Source organism: Lipophrys pholis (genome assembly GCF_963383615.2).
Source record: "Lipophrys pholis genome assembly, chromosome: 1".
NCBI lineage: Eukaryota > Metazoa > Chordata > Actinopteri > Blenniiformes > Blenniidae > Lipophrys > Lipophrys pholis.
In genome coordinates this window covers 2,917,114-2,933,983 of record NC_137635.1, presented here as the reverse complement: position 1 = coordinate 2,933,983, position 16,870 = coordinate 2,917,114, and the positions used below count along the sequence as shown (strand labels likewise).

At 39.5% G+C, this 16,870-nt stretch overlaps 4 protein-coding genes across 4 annotated transcripts; all 4 read left to right on the top strand.

Annotated features, from left to right (window-relative positions):
• Window positions 1–220: 220 nt before the first annotated feature.
• LOC308119172 (carbohydrate sulfotransferase 3-like) lies at window positions 221–1,480 on the top strand (the record flags this gene model as incomplete). The annotated part of the gene is made up of 2 exons (XM_080479022.1): window positions 221–231; window positions 424–1,480. 2 exons carry the CDS (start codon window positions 221–223, stop codon window positions 1,478–1,480), a joined length of 1,068 nt encoding a protein of 355 aa, XP_080335148.1.
• Window positions 1,481–4,441: 2,961 nt separating this feature from the next.
• On the top strand, window positions 4,442–5,701 carry LOC308119143 (carbohydrate sulfotransferase 3-like; the record flags this gene model as incomplete). The annotated part of the gene is made up of 2 exons (XM_080478988.1): window positions 4,442–4,452; window positions 4,645–5,701. The coding sequence occupies 2 exons, from the start codon at window positions 4,442–4,444 to the stop codon at window positions 5,699–5,701; spliced, it is 1,068 nt and encodes a 355-aa protein (XP_080335114.1).
• Window positions 5,702–8,644: 2,943 nt separating this feature from the next.
• LOC308119108 (carbohydrate sulfotransferase 3-like) lies at window positions 8,645–9,897 on the top strand (the record flags this gene model as incomplete). Its single annotated transcript, XM_080478943.1, is given in 3 exon segments — window positions 8,645–8,733; window positions 8,848–9,208; window positions 9,211–9,897. Coding segments are annotated over 3 exon segments (1,137 nt in total).
• Window positions 9,898–10,492: 595 nt separating this feature from the next.
• Window positions 10,493–15,397, top strand: LOC308109312 (carbohydrate sulfotransferase 3-like). The gene is made up of 3 exons (XM_080462796.1): window positions 10,493–10,639; window positions 13,646–13,834; window positions 13,949–15,397. The coding sequence occupies exon 3, from the start codon at window positions 14,067–14,069 to the stop codon at window positions 14,997–14,999; it is 933 nt and encodes a 310-aa protein (XP_080318922.1). The 5' UTR covers window positions 10,493–10,639; window positions 13,646–13,834; window positions 13,949–14,066; the 3' UTR covers window positions 15,000–15,397.
• Window positions 15,398–16,870: the final 1,473 nt, after the last annotated feature.

Here is a 16,870-nt window from a genome sequence, read left to right as displayed (position 1 = left end):
AACAGTGACACTTTTCATGGCTGGTTAAATGTAGTTGCTCCACAATAACAATCAGTTTGCTCACCGCTGTCCTAAAGAGCAAAATGTGTCACTATGTTGATGATTTCTTTTGACAGGGAATCCATTGGACTGGATAGCTCTTTAAGAAGTCAACTGGAGGTGGCCTGCAAGTCACGCAGAACCTTTTCTGAAGCATATCGAGGCGACGCTACAGCCAAAAATGAAGATCAAGTACCAAAGAGTGATTGTGGCCTTGGTCATACTTTGTGTCATTGTGTCATTCCAGAGTGGAATGAATGTTTTGTTAAAGTAAGTCCATTTTAGGCATCAGCGGAGCACTGATTTCTGCCAATTATTTCATCTCTTGAAAGCTTTTCAACTACATGTTACAAGGAAATCTTTAACTTGTAATTAACTTTCTAGGTTCAAAGACAAGTACACTGTTCCGGATCACGGGGGCCAGAAACACCTTCTCCTATTAGCCACCACCAGGACAGGCTCCTCGTTTGTGGGCGAGCTTTTCAACCAGCAGAGAGACAATATGTCTTATCTCTATGAGCCACTCTATCAAGTGGATAGGACGCTGACTCTGGATGGAAAAATCAATGAAACAGCAACAGCCAGGGCATACCCTGATGTGCTTAGGCAGCTCTTCCTGTGTAACTTCTCCCTTCTCGAAAGCTTCATGAAGCCCCATCCTGTTAATCACACTACGAGAAGCTTCTTCCGGAGAGACTGCAGCAGCTTTCTGTGTGACGAGCCGGTCTGCAGCACGACCACCAAAATTCCCTTTGAAGAAAGAGGCTGTGGAAAAGGCTGCGGACACTGTGGGCCCCTAAACCTGACCAAAGCTTCTGAGTCCTGTCTCCAGAAGAAGCACAGGGTCATTAAGGTTGTAAGGGTACACCATTTCCACACTCTGCAGCCTTTAGCTGAGGAGACAAGTCTTGATATCAAATTCATCCAGCTGGTTCGGGATCCTCGGGCTATAGTAGCTTCACGTATGGAGACCTTTGGCAGGTTCAAGAACTTGAAGAATTGGGCCATGGGTGAGGAAGAGCCCTTTGTGGAAAATGATTTGAAGAAGCTGAAAATGAGCTGTGACACCGTCAGGGCTTCAGCCGAGCTCGGTCTCAGCCAGCCTCCGTGGCTGCACAGGCGCTACATGTTGGTGCGATACGAGGACGTCGCTCGCTTTCCAGTTCAGAAGGCAGCAGAAATGTACCAATTTTCTGGAATCCCTTTCACCCCACAGATAAAATCCTGGATTCTGAAAAGCACTTCGACGGAGACCAGGGGTGCTTACGCGTTACAGAAAAACTCCTCCACACATATAGATAAATGGAGGTCCAGGCTACCTTTCAAATTAGTTGAAGTTATACAAACAATTTGTGAGCCCACAATGAAGCTATTTGGGTACAAATTTGTGACCAGTGAAAAAATGTTAAGAGACCTGTCCATCAGTCTTGTTGAAAACTGAGATTTCAAGGTTTTTTAGACATGAACAGAAGTTAACCGCTCACAAAAGAAATACTTCACAGAATAAAAGGGCAAAAAATTATTCTTTATATTTTTACCCTGACACAGAGTTTCTGATAGGTCAGAGAAATAAAAAAATCACATATATACTGTGTATATATATATATACAGTATATATATATATACAGTATATACAAGAAATCAGGACGGGGGCAAGCACTTTGTCACACCACTATTTATATATATATAGTTGAATGTTATAGCTTGTATAGCTTGTGATAATGTTTGACCCTGTGAGCACTTATTGTTATTCAATATCTTTGATCGCACTCATGAGCGCCTTTTGCTATTTGTATCTTTTTTTCTCTAAAGAATATAAAAGACCAAGACCATTAATAAAATACTGCATGTTTTTAATCGTGCATTTGAGTCCGTCAGTTCTGTCCAAGGCCTTAACACCCATTTATACTGTATAACAAATAACTTTATTCATCTCATAATTATATACAAAGCACCGATACATAAATAATTTGTAATTGCTTTTTACAGAGAGAAACCCAACAAATCCACATGAGAAAGCCTAATAATAATTTCTATAACATAACACACTCATTCAGATAGACTTCTTTCAGGTTACTGTACTTTACTGTGCAGTATTTCAGTGAGACTTTTAAGGAGAGATTTATTCTTTAAAAGTATTTCGTTTTCTAAACACATGAATCAAATATTCTCCAATTATTTTGTTCCAGACATACTTTGCAAGTTGTTTAAGTTCAACTGATGTGGATGAGAGACTATTCTAGGCATTTAATGGAGGCTGAGCAACATCCAAGGAGCCTGTCTAAATGTTTGTCATCGATTAAAGAGAAATTAAATATGTAGTCACTCCAGTTTACAGAATCACAGGCAGAATTTTTGCCATTTAAAGTAATTAAAAAACAAAATAGCAAAGACAGTGAATACACTGAAGAGGAAAACTCAACATACTCGAAAAGCAACAAAGGAAAGAAAGCAACCCACAAGTAATTAAGTAAAGTTATAAAATAACACCTTGTAAAAATGAAAATGCCTAGTACTGCATATGTTTGAACCACAGCAACAAAAAAGAATTTGGTTCAATGTCTCCATGGAAAACACAGGTACATGTTTAAAGGAGTGTAGACCCGCACCGCTCATTTCCTTCCCAAAGTTCTTCTGAGGAGGTTGGCGGAAACCCATGCTTAGGAGGACCCTGGGTGAACCAAAACCTGAGCACACTGGTTCCACTCTCCCTCTTCCTAATAAACTGAACATTTTAACCACAATAAATGTAAAGCTTTGTACAAAAGGGGCCTTTTTAAACATGTATATATAATACACTTTCCTTGACTGATCTTTGTTCATCCATGCTTTTCTGTCACTGATCGTTCTTTTGGGTGGAGCGGTCATTCACTTCAGTAGGTACGTCCTCGCACAGAAGTCACATGAGTAACAGGTTCCAATCACAGAAACTAGTCCAGCTGCTTTATCATATGAAGAAAGTTGTCTTGAAGGCTCGTGAGCTAAGTTCTTCATCTAAGGAGTTACATTTTGATCCAAGGCTGAGCAACTTCTCCAATTAAAAACAAATTTGTTGAGACACTGCACTTCATCCTGCATGGTGAGTGGATATATTGTTCTTTACCACTGAGAATGAAACATCTTTATATCAGATGGAATTCTAACCCTAACCCTTCACTCAGAAAGTATTTAAAGTATAGTTGATATTTAATTGTATTTATTTGCACTGCCAATAGCAGATATCCAGTCCAAGTGACTTACGTTTAAAGGAAATTTCAGAGAAATAACAATGCAAATATCATTACAATATGAAGCTTGAATCTACTTAAGAATGTCTTTTCTCGATTAAAACACTGAAGTTATTGGCCACAAATTAGCAGATGACAATATCTGATATGAATTCAAATTATGGGCATGCTCAGCTCAGTAGCGATTTTATAAACTAACAATTTGATAATCGATTATGTAAATTGTACTTACATATGAGTAAAATTGAATACAACTCAGAAATCCTTTATTTCTGGCAATATTTTTTGAGATGGTAGCTGGTTTTGTCTTTAATTTGGCCCCGGGCAGAGCTGGGGTGGGACCCTACTGGCATGCAATGAATTATGATGATGATGATGATGATGATTTCTATTATTATTATTATTATTATTGTACTCTCTTCTTATGTCGCCAGAACTGCTGCATGTTGATAGCTTAAACAAGCTCAACAGTGGATGAAAATTTGCACTCAAAAATGGCAAAATAAATGCATAATTTATGGTCATTGCACACGTGTCTGGCAAAATGGTTCCATAGCACCCCCTACAATTTTTGGACATTTCAAAATTCTAGTACGGACAGTATGTTTCGTCTACGTCCATATAATTTCGTAGGCATATGCAGCATGTCGGGCCGAAAATGTTACTGACACCCACACTCTAAACCCAACAGGATGTCCACCATTTTGCATTATGCAGGAACATTTTGAAAGAAACTCCTCCAAAGGGTGAGGTCCAAGAGACCGAGTTGCGGCTCCCAGTGTGTTCTGTTCTGTGGGAAACGGGTCCAAATGGCTCTTTGATTTTCTGCTAAAATTCAAAAATGAGTCCGGGATCAAAGTCAAGCTATCGTTTCAGGTGTTTGAAGGAATTCAAAAGAAAAAGAAAGGTTGTGTAACCACTTTACAGTATCACAGTGACGTTTTATTTCTCCGACAACAGTGACACTTTTCATGGCTGGTTAAATGTAGTTGCTCCACAATAACAATCAGTTTGCTCACCGCTGTCCTAAAGAGCAAAATGTGTCACTATGTTGATGATTTCTTTTGACAGGGAATCCATTGGACTGGATAGCTCTTTAAGAAGTCAACTGGAGGTGGCCTGCAAGTCACGCAGAACCTTTTCTGAAGCATATCGAGGCGACGCTACAGCCAAAAATGAAGATCAAGTACCAAAGAGTGATTGTGGCCTTGGTCATACTTTGTGTCATTGTGTCATTCCAGAGTGGAATGAATGTTTTGTTAAAGTAAGTCCATTTTAGGCATCAGCGGAGCACTGATTTCTGCCAATTATTTCATCTCTTGAAAGCTTTTCAACTACATGTTACAATGAAATCTTTAACTTGTAATTAACTTTCTAGGTTCAAAGACAAGTACACTGTTCCGGATCACGGGGGCCAGAAACACCTTCTCCTATTAGCCACCACCAGGACAGGCTCTTCGTTTGTGGGCGAGCTTTTCAACCAGCAGAGAGACAATATGTCTTATCTCTATGAGCCACTCTATCAAGTGGATAGGACGCTGACTCTGGATGGAAAAATCAATGAAACAGCAACAGCCAGGGCATACCCTGATGTGCTTAGGCAGCTCTTCCTGTGTAACTTCTCCCTTCTCGAAAGCTTCATGAAGCCCCATCCTGTTAATCACACTACGAGAAGCTTCTTCCGGAGAGACTGCAGCAGCTTTCTGTGTGACGAGCCGGTCTGCAGCACGACCACCAAAATTCCCTTTGAAGAAAGAGGCTGTGGAAAAGGCTGCGGACACTGTGGGCCCCTAAACCTGACCAAAGCTTCTGAGTCCTGTCTCCAGAAGAAGCACAGGGTCATTAAGGTTGTAAGGGTACACCATTTCCACACTCTGCAGCCTTTAGCTGAGGAGACAAGTCTTGATATCAAATTCATCCAGCTGGTTCGGGATCCTCGGGCTATAGTAGCTTCACGTATGGAGACCTTTGGCAGGTTCAAGAACTTGAAGAATTGGGCCATGGGTGAGGAAGAGCCCTTTGTGGAAAATGATTTGAAGAAGCTGAAAATGAGCTGTGACACCGTCAGGGCTTCAGCCGAGCTCGGTCTCAGCCAGCCTCCGTGGCTGCACAGGCGCTACATGTTGGTGCGATACGAGGACGTCGCTCGCTTTCCAGTTCAGAAGGCAGCAGAAATGTACCAATTTTCTGGAATCCCTTTCACCCCACAGATAAAATCCTGGATTCTGAAAAGCACTTCGACGGAGACCAGGGGTGCTTACGCGTTACAGAAAAACTCCTCCACACATATAGATAAATGGAGGTCCAGGCTACCTTTCAAATTAGTTGAAGTTATACAAACAATTTGTGAGCCCACAATGAAGCTATTTGGGTACAAATTTGTGACCAGTGAAAAAATGTTAAGAGACCTGTCCATCAGTCTTGTTGAAAACTGAGATTTCAAGGTTTTTTAGACATGAACAGAAGTTAACCGCTCACAAAAGAAATACTTCACAGAATAAAAGGGCAAAAAATTATTCTTTATATTTTTACCCTGACACAGAGTTTCTGATAGGTCAGAGAAATAAAAAAATCACATATATACTGTGTGTATATATATATATACAGTATATACAAGAAATCAGGACGGGGGCAAGCACTTTGTCACACCACTATTTATATATATATAGTTGAATTTTATAGCTTGTATAGCTTGTGATAATGTTTGACCCTGTGAGCACTTATTGTTATTCAATATCTTTGATCGCACTCATGAGCGCCTTTTGCTATTTGTATCTTTTTTTCTCTAAAGAATATAAAAGACCAAGACCATTAATAAAATACTGCATGTTTTTAATCGTGCATTTGAGTCCGTCAGTTCTGTCCAAGGCCTTAACACCCATTTATACTGTATAACAAATAACTTTATTCAACTCATAATTATATACAAAGCACCAATACATAAATAATTTGTAATTGCTTTTTACAGAGAGAAACCCAACAAATCCACATGAGAAAGCCTAATAATAATTTCTAGAACATAACACACTCATTCAGATAGACTTCTTTGAGGTTACTGTACTTTACTGTGCAGTATTTCAGTGAGACTTTTAAGGAGAGCTTTATTCTTTAAAAGTATTTCGTTTTCTAAACACATGAATCAAATATTCTCCAATTATTTTGTTCCAGACATACTTTGCAAGTTGTTTAAGTTCAACTGATGTGGATGAGAGACTATTCTAGGCATTTAATGGAGGCTGAGCAACATCCAAGGAGCCTGTCTAAATGTTTGTCATCGATTAAAGAGAAATTAAATATGTAGTCACTCCAGTTTACAGAATCACAGGCAGAATTTTTGCCATTTAAAGTAATTAAAAAACAAAATAGCAAAGACAGTGAATACACTGAAGAGGAAAACTCAACATACTCGAAAAGCAACAAAGGAAAGAAAGCAACCCACAAGTAATTAAGTAAAGTTATAAAATAACACCTTGTAAAAATGAAAACGCCTAGTACTGCATATGTTTGAACCACAGCAACAAAAAAGAATTTGGTTCAATGTCTCCATGGAAAACACAGGTACATGTTTAAAGGAGTGTAGACCCGCACTGCTCATTTCCTTCCCAAAGTTCTTCTGAGGAGGTTGGCGGAAACCCATACTTAGGAGGACCCTGGGTGAAACAAAACCTGAGCACACTGGTTCCACTCTCCCTCTTCCTAATAAACTGAACATTTTAACCACAATAAATGTAAAGCTTTGTACAAAAGGGGCCTTTTTAAACATGTATATATAATACACTTTCCTTGACTGATCTTTGTTCATCCATGCTTTTCTGTCACTGATCGTTCTTTTGGGTGGAGCGGTCATTCACTTCAGTAGGTACGTCCTCGCACATAAGTCACATGAGTAACAGGTTCCTATCACAGAAACTAGTCCAGCTGCTTTACCATATGAAGAAAGTTGTCTTGAAGGCTCGTGAGCTAAGTTCTTCATCTAAGGAGTTACATTTTGATCCAAGGCTGAGCAACTTCTCCAATTAAAAACAAATTTGTTCAGACACTGCACTTCATCCTGCATGGTGAGTGGATATATTGTTCTTTACCACTGAGAATGAAACATCTTTATATCAGATGGAATTCTAACCCTAACCCTTCACTCAGAAAGTATTTAAAGTATAGTTGATATTTAATTGTATTTATTTGCACTGCCAATAGCAGATATCCAGTCCAAGTGACTTACGTTTAAAGGATATTTCAGAGAAATAACAATGCAAATAACATTACAATATGAAGCTTGAATGTACTTAAGAATGTCTTTTCTCGATTAAAACACTGAAGTTATTGGCCACAAATTAGCAGATGACAATATCTGATATGAATTCAAATTATGGGCATGCTCAGCTCAGCAGCGATTTTATAAACTAACAATTTGATAATCGATTATGTAAATTGTACTTACATATGAGTAAAATTAAATACAACTCAGAAATCCTTTATTTCTGGCAATATTTTTGAGATGGTAGCTGGTTTTGTCTTTAATTTGGCCCCGGGCAGAGCTGGGTGGGACCCTACTGGAATGCAATGAATTATGATGATGATGATGATGATGATTTCTATTATTATTATTATTATTATTGTACTCTCTTCTTATGTCGCCAGAACTGCTGCATGTTGATAGCTTAAACAAGCTCAACAATGGATGAAAATTTGCACTAAAAATGGCAAAAGAAATGCATAATTTATGGTCATTGCACGTGTGTCTGGCAAAATGGTTCCATAGCACCCCCTACAATTTTTGGACATTTCAAAATTCTAGTACGGACAGTATGTTTCGTCTACATCCATATAATTTCGTAGGCATATGCAGCATGTCGGGCCGAAAATGTTACTGACACCCACACTCTAAACCCAACAGGATGTCCACCATTTTGCATTATGCAGGAACATTTTGAAAGAAACTCCTCCAAAGGGTGAGGTCCAAGAGACCGAGTTGCGGCTCCCAGTGTGTTCTGTTCTGTGGGAAACGGGTCCAAATGGCTCTTTGATTTTCTGCTAAAATTCAAAAATGAGTCCGGGATCAAAGTCAAGCTATCGTTTCAGGTGTTTGAAGGAATTCAAAAGAAAAAGAAAGGTTGTGTAACCACTTTACAGTATCACAGTGACGTTTTATTTCTCCGACAACAGTGACACTTTTCATGGCTGGTTAAATGTAGTTGCTCCACAATAACAATCAGTTTGCTCACCGCTGTCCTAAAGAGCAAAATGTGTCACTATGTTGATGATTTCTTTTGACAGGGAATCCATTGGACTGGATAGCTCTTTAAGAAGTCAACTGGAGGTGGCCTGCAAGTCATGCAGAACCTTTTCTGAAGCATATCGAGGCGACGCTACAGCCAAAAATGAAGATCAAGTACAAAAGAGTGATTGTGGCCTTGGTCACACTTTGTGTCATTGTGTCATTCCAGAGTGGAGTGAATGTTTTGTTAAAGTAAGTCCATTTTAGGCATCAGCGGAGCACTGATTTCTGCCAATTATTTCATCTCTTGAAAGCTTTTCAACTACATGTTACAAGGAAATCTTTAACTTGTAATTAACTTTCTAGGGTCTCAGACAAGTACACTGTTCCGGATCACGGGGGCCAGAAACACCTTCTCCTATTAGCCACCACCAGGACAGGCTCTTCGTTTGTGGGCGAGCTTTTCAACCAGCAGAGAGACAATATGTCTTATCTCTATGAGCCACTCTATCAAGTGGAAAGGACGCTGACTCTGGATGGAAAAATCAATGAAACAGCAACAGCCAGGGCATACCCTGATGTGCTTAGGCAGCTCTTCCTGTGTAACTTCTACCTTCTCGAAAGCTTCATGAAGCCCCATCCTGTTAGTAACACTACGAGAAGCTTCTTCCGGAGAGACTGCAGCAGCTTTCTGTGTGACGAGCCGGTCTGCAGCACGACCACCAAAATTCCCTTGAAGAAAGAGGCTGTGGAAAAGGCTGCGGACACTGTGGGCCCCTAAACCTGACCAAAGCTTCTGAGTCCTGTCTCCAGAAGAAGCACAGGGTCATTAAGGTTGTAAGGGTACACCATTTCCACACTCTGCAGCCTTTAGCTGAGGAGACAAGTCTTGATATCAAATTCATCCAGCTGGTTCGGGATCCTCGGGCCATAGTGGCTTCACAAATGGAAGCTTTTGGCAGGTACAAGAACATGAAGAATTGGGCCATGGGTGGAAAATTTCAGGAAGATGATTTTAAGAAGCTGAAAACGAGCTGTGACACCGTCAGGGCTTCAGCCGAGCTCGGTCTCAGCCAGCCTCCGTGGCTGCACAGGCGCTACATGTTGGTGCGATACGAGGACGTCGCTCGCTTTCCAGTTCAGAAGGCAGCAGAAATGTACCAATTTTCTGGAATCCCTTTCACCCCACAGATAAAATCCTGGATTCTGAATAGCACTTCGACGGAGACCAGGGGTGCTTACGCATTACAGAAAAACTCCTCCACACATATAGATAAATGGAGGTCCAGGCTACCTTTCAAATTAGTTGAAGTTATACAAACAATTTGTGAGCCCACAATGAAGCTATTTGGGTACAAATTTGTGACCAGTGAAAAGATGTTAAGAGACCTGTCCATCAGTCTTGTTGAAAACTGAGAGTCGACCTTGTGAGCAGTTATTGTTATTCAATATTTTTGATCCTCCTCATTGTCATCTGTATCTTTTTAACTCTGAAGAAAATAAAACTATTAATAAAATACTACACGTTCTGAATCGTGCATTTGAGTCCACCAGTTCTATCTACTGTATAACAAATAAAAATTCAAATCAACTTCATAATTACACATATAGCACCAGTACAGAAGTTATTTCTAATTGCTTTTTACAGATCAACAAATCCACATGAACAACCATATTAATAATTTCAATAACAGAAAAACAGTCTTTCAGATAGACTTCTTTGAGGTTGCTCTTCTTAACTTTGTATTATTTCAGGTTTTAGGGCTTTTTGGGTACAAACTTGTGACCAGTCAAGAAACGTTAAAAGATTTGTCTGTCGACAAAGCTTTGTAAAACTTTGTACAAAAGGGCCTTTTTAAACATGTATATATAATTCACTTTCCTTGATTGATCTTTGTTCACACATGCTTTTCTGTCACTGATAGTTCTTTTGGGTGGAGCGGTCATTCACTTCAGTAGGTACGTCCTCGCACATAAGTCACATGAGTAACAGGTTCCTATCACAGAAACTAGTCCAGCTGCTTTATCATATGAAGAAAGTTGTCTTGAAGGCTCGTGAGCTAAGTTCTTCATCTAAGGAGTTACATTTTGATCCAAGGCTGAGCAACTTCTCCGATTAAAAAACTATTTGTTGAGACACTGCACTTCATCCTGCATGGTGAGTGGATATATTGTTCTTTACCACTGAGAATGAAACATCTTTACATCAGATGGAATTCTAACCCTAACCCTAACCCTTCACTCAGAAAGTATTTAAAGTATAGTTGATATTTAATTGTATTTATTTGCACTGTCAATAGCAGATATCCAGTCCAAGTGACTTACGTTTAAAGGATATTTCAGAGAAATAACAATGCAAATAACATTACAATATGAAGCTTGAATCTACTTAAGAATGTCTTTTCTCGATTAAAACACTGAAGTTATTGGCCACAAATTAGCAGATGACAATATCTGATATGAATTCAAATTATGGGCATGCTCAGCTCAGTAGCGATTTTATAAACTAACAATTTGATAATCGATTATGTAAATTGTACTTACATATGAGAAAAATTGAATACAACTCAGAAATCCTTTATTTCTGGCAATATCTTTAAGATGGTAGCTGGTTTTGTCCTTAATTTGGGCCCGAGCAGAGCTGGGTGGGACCCTACTGGAATGCAATGAATGATGATGATGATGATGATGATGATGATGATGATGATGACTATTATTATTATTATCATTATTATTAGGGATGTCCCGATCACACTTTTTTGCCCCCGATACCGATCTGATTTTTCAGAATTGAGTATCGGCCGATACCGATACTTTCCCGATCCGATACTTACATTGCTATTGCAAAGATACTCAATAGTCTATTTTGGGAGCAATTAAGATGTCTGAAGCTAAAAGCACTATTGGCAGAAGCTTTGTTTAGCTCGAAATTATTGTAAAACTCACTTATTAAACCAAACTTCTTCTCAGAATGACTTAAACATAAATACTCTTAGGCAATGTAACTTCTTTGTGTATTAAATTTCAGTTTAACTTAAAGCAGTATGAGAGGTTTGACCTGAATTGTCACAAAACATTTACATTTCAATGTGAATTATAAACACTTCATTCCACATCAAAGTGGTAAAACCTGTTTGACAAAAGTAGTCTGAACATAGTGCTCTCAAAAACTTATTCAGAATATCCCAGTCTCCCTTCAAACTAGAGTAACATTCTGGGTTATTTTTTTCTCCATATCTCTCCCCTGTGGGTACTTATCCTTTATTTTAAAATCCTTTATTTTAAAGCCGCACCGAGTTTGCTGCTTCGGTGCGGCTTTTTCTTTAGTTGTCGTTGTACACTGGGGGTACATCCACACGACGAAAAAAACCAATCTTTTTCCTCCCTGGGCTTCTCCCAAAAAACTTCCGTCCACACCTCACTATGAACACGGCTCAACTTGAGGCTTCAGGGCATGTAGTACACACGCCAGACCTTTAGGGGCGCTGTGACTCACTAAACACAACAAAAACACAGAAGAAGACAGAACACAATTTAGAAGTAGACTCCTGCACATAAATACATAAACCACTATATATAACTCTTTTTTTATAGGTCTATGGCCCCGCTCCGCCTGCTTCTAGCTTCTGCAGCTCCACCGGAGCTTGTAGTCCGTGATTGTTGTGGTTATTAGGTGACGTTGCGGATGTTCTTTAGTTGTTGTTGTACAATGGGGGTACATCCATACGACGAAAAAAAAAATAATTTCTCCCTGGCCTTCTCCCAAAAACTTCCGTCCACACCTCACTATGAACACTGATGATTATATGATTATAATGATGATGTTGATGATTTGTATTATTATTGTACTCTCTTCTAATGCGTGTAAATGGCTCAATAGTACCCGCTACATTTTTTGTACATTTAAAACATCTACTACGGACAGTACATTTCACCTACATCCACAAAATTTCATAGGCATATGCAGCACATCGGGCCAGAGGAAAATGTTGCTGACACCCACACTCTAAACCCAACAGGAAGTCCACCATTTTGCATTATGCCGGAACATTTTGAATCAAACTCCTCAGGGTGAGGTCCAAGAGACCGGGAATTTGGCCAGTATGAATAGGCATTCCTGATGAGGACACATCAAAATGTTACTCAGAAGTCAAAGGGCGAGGTCACGGCGGCACCCATCTCATGGTTCAAGGAAAAAGGAAGTTATATGTATATATGTATGCTATGTATGTCTCTACAGCTATAGACATAATAAAGAGTAGACGCCGCATCGACCGCTACCACCTATTGGCACCGCCATCTTGGCCCGGTGGTCTGCTCCACTCAGTCTCATCTGCTTGGCATGAGTAATGAAGAGTCAGCGACTTTAATCAATCATAACTCGCTGAATACTAAACTGGTTTTCCTTCCTGCAAACATCATACATGTGGTTCTGACACAGGACACATGGTTTGGTGTATTTTAATGTTCAGAGTGGACTAAACAATAATTGAATGTTCTGATTTGTGATCTGTGATAGGTAATTTATAAAACATCTCACACACACACACACACACACACACACACACACACACACACACCCACACACACACACACACACACCGTCTACTCTTTATTATGTCTATGTCTGCAGCAATGTGAGGGCCACAGACTGAGGAACCTGCTCTATATTTTTTATAGACACCGCCATCTACTGGGACACCAGGGAACTACATCAAGTGAACCTGCAGAGTGGGGAATGGCAGTGTGAGATCCTGTGCTGCTTATTATAGACACCACTCCCTACCTTATAAAAGTGCACATAATAGTTTGGGAACGACTTATGTTCTATAAATTTTTTGTAAATGTGGAATGAAAAATGGCCACACAAATGAAGGAACCAGAGATGGCACTGGAGTTACTAACCTATGTGGAATTCTGCTAAAATTCAAAAATTAGTCCGGGTAATCAAGGCAAGCTATCGTTTCAGGTGTTTGAAGGAATTCAAAAGAAAAAGAAAGGTTGTGTAACCACTTTACAGTATAACAGTGACGTTTTATTTCTCCGACAACAGTGACACTTTTCATGGCTGGTTAAATGTAGTTGCTCCACAATAACAATCAGTTTGCTCACCGCTGTCCTAAAGAGCAAAATGTGTAACTATGTTGATGATTTCTTTTGACAGGGAATCCATTGGACTGGATAGCTCTTTAAGAAGTCAACTGGAGGTGGCCTGCAAGTCACGCAGAACCTTTTCTGAAGCATATCGAGGCGACGCTACAGCCAAAAATGAAGATCAAGTACCGAAGATTGTGGCCTTGGTCATACTTTGTGTCATTGTGTCATTCCAGAGTGGAGTGAATGTTTTGTTAAAGTAAGTCCATTTTAGGCATCAGCGGAGCACTGATTTCTGCCAATTATTTCATCTCTTGAAAGCTTTTCAACTACATGTTACAAGGAAATCTTTAACTTGCAATTAACTTTCTAGGTTCAAAGACAAGTACACTGTTCCGGATCACGGGGGCCAGAAATACCTTCTCCTATTAGCCACCACCAGGACAGGCTCTTCGTTTGTGGGCGAGCTTTTCAACCAGCAGAGAGACAATATGTCTTATCTCTATGAGCCACTCTATCAAGTGGAAAGGACGCTGACTCTGGATGGAAAAATCAATGTGACAGCAACAGCCAGGGCATACCCTGATGTGCTTAGGCAGCTCTTCCTGTGTAACTTCTCCCTTCTCGAAAGCTTCATGAAGCCCCATCCTGTTAATCACACTACGAGAAGCTTCTTCCGGAGAGACTGCAGCAGCTTTCTGTGTGACGAGCCGGTCTGCAGCACGACCACCAAAATTCCCTTTGAAGAAAGAGGCTGTGGAAAAGGCTGCGGACACTGTGGGCCCCTAAACCTGACCAAAGCTTCTGAGTCCTGTCTCCAGAAGAAGCACAGGGTCATTAAGGTTGTAAGGGTACACCATTTCCACACTCTGCAGCCTTTAGCTGAGGAGACAAGTCTTGATATCAAATTCATCCAGCTGGTTCGGGATCCTCGGGCTATAGTAGCTTCACAAATGGGAGCTTTTGGCATGTACAAGAACATGAAGAATTGGGCCATGGGTGGAAATTTTCAGGAAGATGATTTGAAGAAGCTGAAAACGAGCTGTGACACCGTCAGGGCTTCAGCCGAGCTCGGTCTCAGCCAGCCTCCGTGGCTGCACAGGCGCTACATGTTGGTGCGATACGAGGACGTCGCTCGCTTTCCAGTTCAGAAGGCAGCAGAAATGTACCAATTTTCTGGAATCCCTTTCACCCCACAGATAAAATCCTGGATTCTGAAAAGCACTTCGACGGAGACCAGGGGTGTTTACGCGTTACAGAAAAACTCCTCCACACATATAGATAAATGGAGGTCCAGGCTACCTTTCAAATTAGTTGAAGTTATACAAACAATTTGTGAGCCCACAATGAAGCTATTTGGGTACAAATTTGTGACCAGTGAAAAAATGTTAAGAGACCTGTCCATCAGTCTTGTTGAAAACTGAGATTTCAAGGTTTTATAGACATGAACAGAAGTTAACCGCTCACAAAAGAAATACTTCACAGAATAAAAGGGCAATAAATTATTCTTTATATTTTTACCCTGACACAGAGTTTCTGATAGGTCAGAGAAATAAAAAAATCACATATATACAGTATATATATACAGTATATACAAGAAATCAGGACGGGGGCAAACTCTTTTTCACACCACTATTTATATATATATAGTTGAATTTTATAGCTTGTATAGCTTGTGATAATGTTTGACCCTGTGAGCACTTATTGTTATTCAATATCTTTGATCGCACTCATGAGCGCCTTTTGCTATTTGTATCTTTTTTTCTCTAAAGAATATAAAAGACCAAGACCATTAATAAAATACTGCATGTTTTTAATCGTGCATTTGAGTCCGTCAGTTCTGTCCAAGGCCTTAACACCCATTTATACTGTATAACAAATAACTTTATTCAACTCATAATTATATACAAAGCACCAATACATAAATAATTTGTAATTGCTTTTTACAGAGAGAAACCCAACAAATCCACATGAGAAAGCCTAATAATAATTTCTAGAACATAACACACTCATTCAGATAGACTTCTTTGAGGTTACTGTACTTTACTGTGCAGTATTTCAGTGAGACTTTTAAGGAGAGCTTTATTCTTTAAAAGTATTTCGTTTTCTAAACACATGAATCAAATATTCTCCAATTATTTTGTTCCAGACATACTTTGCAAGTTGTTTAAGTTCAACTGATGTGGATGAGAGACTATTCTAGGCATTTAATGGAGGCTGAGCAACATCCAAGGAGCCTGTCTAAATGTTTGTCATCGATTAAAGAGAAATTAAATATGTAGTCACTCCAGTTTACAGAATCACAGGCAGAATTTTTGCCATTTAAAGTAATTAAAAAACAAAATAGCAAAGACAGTGAATACACTGAAGAGGAAAACTCAACATACTCGAAAAGCAACAAAGGAAAGAAAGCAACCCACAAGTAATTAAGTAAAGTTATAAAATAACACCTTGTAAAAATGAAAACGCCTAGTACTGCATATGTTTGAACCACAGCAACAAAAAAGAATTTGGTTCAATGTCTCCATGGAAAACACAGGTACATGTTTAAAGGAGTGTAGACCCGCACTGCTCATTTCCTTCCCAAAGTTCTTCTGAGGAGGTTGGCGGAAACCCATACTTAGGAGGACCCTGGGTGAAACAAAACCTGAGCACACTGGTTCCACTCTCCCTCTTCCTAATAAACTGAACATTTTAACCACAATAAATGTAAAGCTTTGTAGAAAAAGGGCCTTTTTAAACATGTATATATAATACACTTTCCTTGACTGATCTTTGTTCATCCATGCTTTTCTGTCACTGATCGTTCTTTTGGGTGGAGCGGTCATTCACTTCAGTAGGTACGTCCTCGCACATAAGTCACATGAGTAACAGGTTCCAATCACAGAAACTAGTCCAGCTGCTTTACCATATGAAGAAAGTTGTCTTGAAGGCTCGTGAGCTAAGTTCTTCATCTAAGGAGTTACATTTTGATCCAAGGCTGAGCAACTTCTCCAATTAAAAACAAATTTGTTCAGACACTGCACTTCATCCTGCATGGTGAGTGGATATATTGTTCTTTACCACTGAGAATGAAACATCTTTACATCAGATGGAATTCTAACCCTAACCCTAACCCTTCACTCAGAAAGTATTTAAAGTATAGTTGATATTTAATTGTATTTATTTGCACTGCCAATAGCAGATATCCAGTCCAAGTGACTTACGTTTAAAGGATATTTCAGAGAAATAACAATGCAAATAACATTACAATATGAAGCTTGAATCTACTTAAGAATGTCTTTTCTCGATTAAA